The sequence below is a fragment of the Buceros rhinoceros genome, unplaced genomic scaffold, assembly GCF_000710305.1.
Source record: "Buceros rhinoceros silvestris isolate BGI_N320 unplaced genomic scaffold, ASM71030v1 scaffold40588, whole genome shotgun sequence".
Taxonomy (NCBI): Eukaryota; Metazoa; Chordata; class Aves; order Bucerotiformes; family Bucerotidae; genus Buceros; species Buceros rhinoceros.
The window spans coordinates 1-1,682 of NW_010429306.1; the positions used below are offsets into that span (position 1 = coordinate 1).

At 62.1% G+C, this 1,682-nt stretch overlaps 1 protein-coding gene across 1 annotated transcript in view; it reads right to left on the minus strand.

The window, feature by feature from the left end:
• Positions 1-4: 4 nt before the first annotated feature.
• The window catches only part of LOC104499131 (testis-expressed sequence 264 protein-like), a gene marked incomplete at both ends in the record, with an annotated part of 7,768 nt that continues 6,090 nt past the window's right edge, over positions 5-1,682 (minus strand). Inside the window, one exon of the mRNA XM_010142594.1 lies at positions 5-261. Coding sequence (XP_010140896.1) covers positions 5-261 — 257 coding nt within the window. The remainder of the gene's footprint in view (positions 262-1,682) is intronic.

The following is a 1,682-nucleotide window of genomic DNA, read 5'->3' on the forward strand; positions in this document are numbered from 1 at the left end:
CCTCCTGGTTGCCCACATAGCCCATGTTGGGCAGAAGGCCTGGGGCTCCCTCCCCGTCCCCGGTGACCTCCAGGTCCAGCTCCTCGAAGGAGGAGCCGCTGGCTCCCGACTCACTGTAGCTGTGCTCACTGCGGTTGTCTGCCTCCTCCCGGCCACGGCTGGCTGGGAAGGGCAGCAGGATGGAGGTGGCCACCGAGGTGTCTCTGCTGTCAGTTGTGGCCTCCATGCTGATGGAACTCGTCTCACTCATGGTGTCAGCCCCTGGAATGGAGAGAGAAGGGAAGGGAGTGAATGCTGTGGGAAGGAGGTGATGGGGACTGGGTGCCACAGCCTCCAAAGCCACCAGAAACCTCAGAGACATCAGGCCACAGTGGAAACCAGTTTGCATCTCTTGTCACCTCCTGGGCCTTTGAGAGGTGACTGGGCTAAGACAAGCACGAGCTGGACTCAAGCAACTCCCTGAAATCTGGGCACCCCCAAGCTGATACAAAGCACCCCAGCTTCCCAGCCATGTCCTGACTATCCTGGCTCTGCCCTGGCCCCACTGCTGCTCTCTGTGCAGACACCAAGGACCTGGCAAGTCCTTCCTTAAGGTGAATGCCCAGCCTAGGAGCTGGGGGGGCAGCCTTGCCCCTGGCATGGCACCAGGAACAAGGCGGGGAGCAGGACATTGTGCTGCGAGGGTGACGGGCAGCTGCAGCACTGCTTGAGCACTCAAGGGAAAGGTGGCATGCAGGCAGGTCCTCGCATGTGCCACCCTCAGAGGCGGGTGTACATCCAGCCTCATGCCAGGGCATCCTAGTACTGCTTTCAGCATCCCCTACAACCCGCCCGGCTCCCTGCACGGCTCCCCGCCACTGTCAGCTCCGGCAGCAGTGTGAAGGCGGGCAGGGCAGCAGCAAACGGGACTCGGCGTGCCAGAGAACGGGGAGAGCCTTCCTAGCTTGCTCATTCCTTCTCCACGTCACCCAGCTGCCAGCCCGCTCCTCTTCTCACGGCCGAGCCCCTCCAGGGCTGCCCCCAACTGCCCAGGCAGACCCCTTGGCCCACCGCCCCCTCCCTGGATCCCTGTCTCCTTAGCTCAGGAGACACCGCAATTAAGGAGACCACAACGAGACAAGGTGTCAGATTGAGACCAGCAGCTCGGTGCTGTTGCCAGAGCAACCAGCCAGGAGAAAAAACCCTCCTGTAAAACATTAATCATTGTAAATTACGACATCGTAGATCCATGTGGTTAATTATTACATCACAGATCCACGTTGTAGGTTATGACAGCGTCAGCAATGCTGGGTGGGCTCCTCCATCCCGGCCCTCCTTGCTCCACCCTCTTCCTGCCTGCCTCGCACTGGTGGGAAGTGTGTGCCGGGCTTGGCCACCTCCTGGCACCTCCAGCTCCATCCATGCCAAGTGGACACCACTGCCAGGAGGGAAACCAGGAGAAGCCGTGCCGGCCAGCAGCACCAGTGGAGGACCACGGCTTGCCACCAGCAGGGCCAGGCAGTGGAAAAGAGGATGGTGGTATCTGTGGAGGGGCTCCCACTTGGGAGAGGGGAGCCCTCTCCTCCACGCCGGCTCCTGCCGGTGCAGCTCCATCCCCAGCTGACAGCACAGGGCTGCCACCAGCACCGCCAGCCTCCCCGGGCTGCTGCAGCAGGGGTACCCAGGGCTGGGCTGCCCGCCCG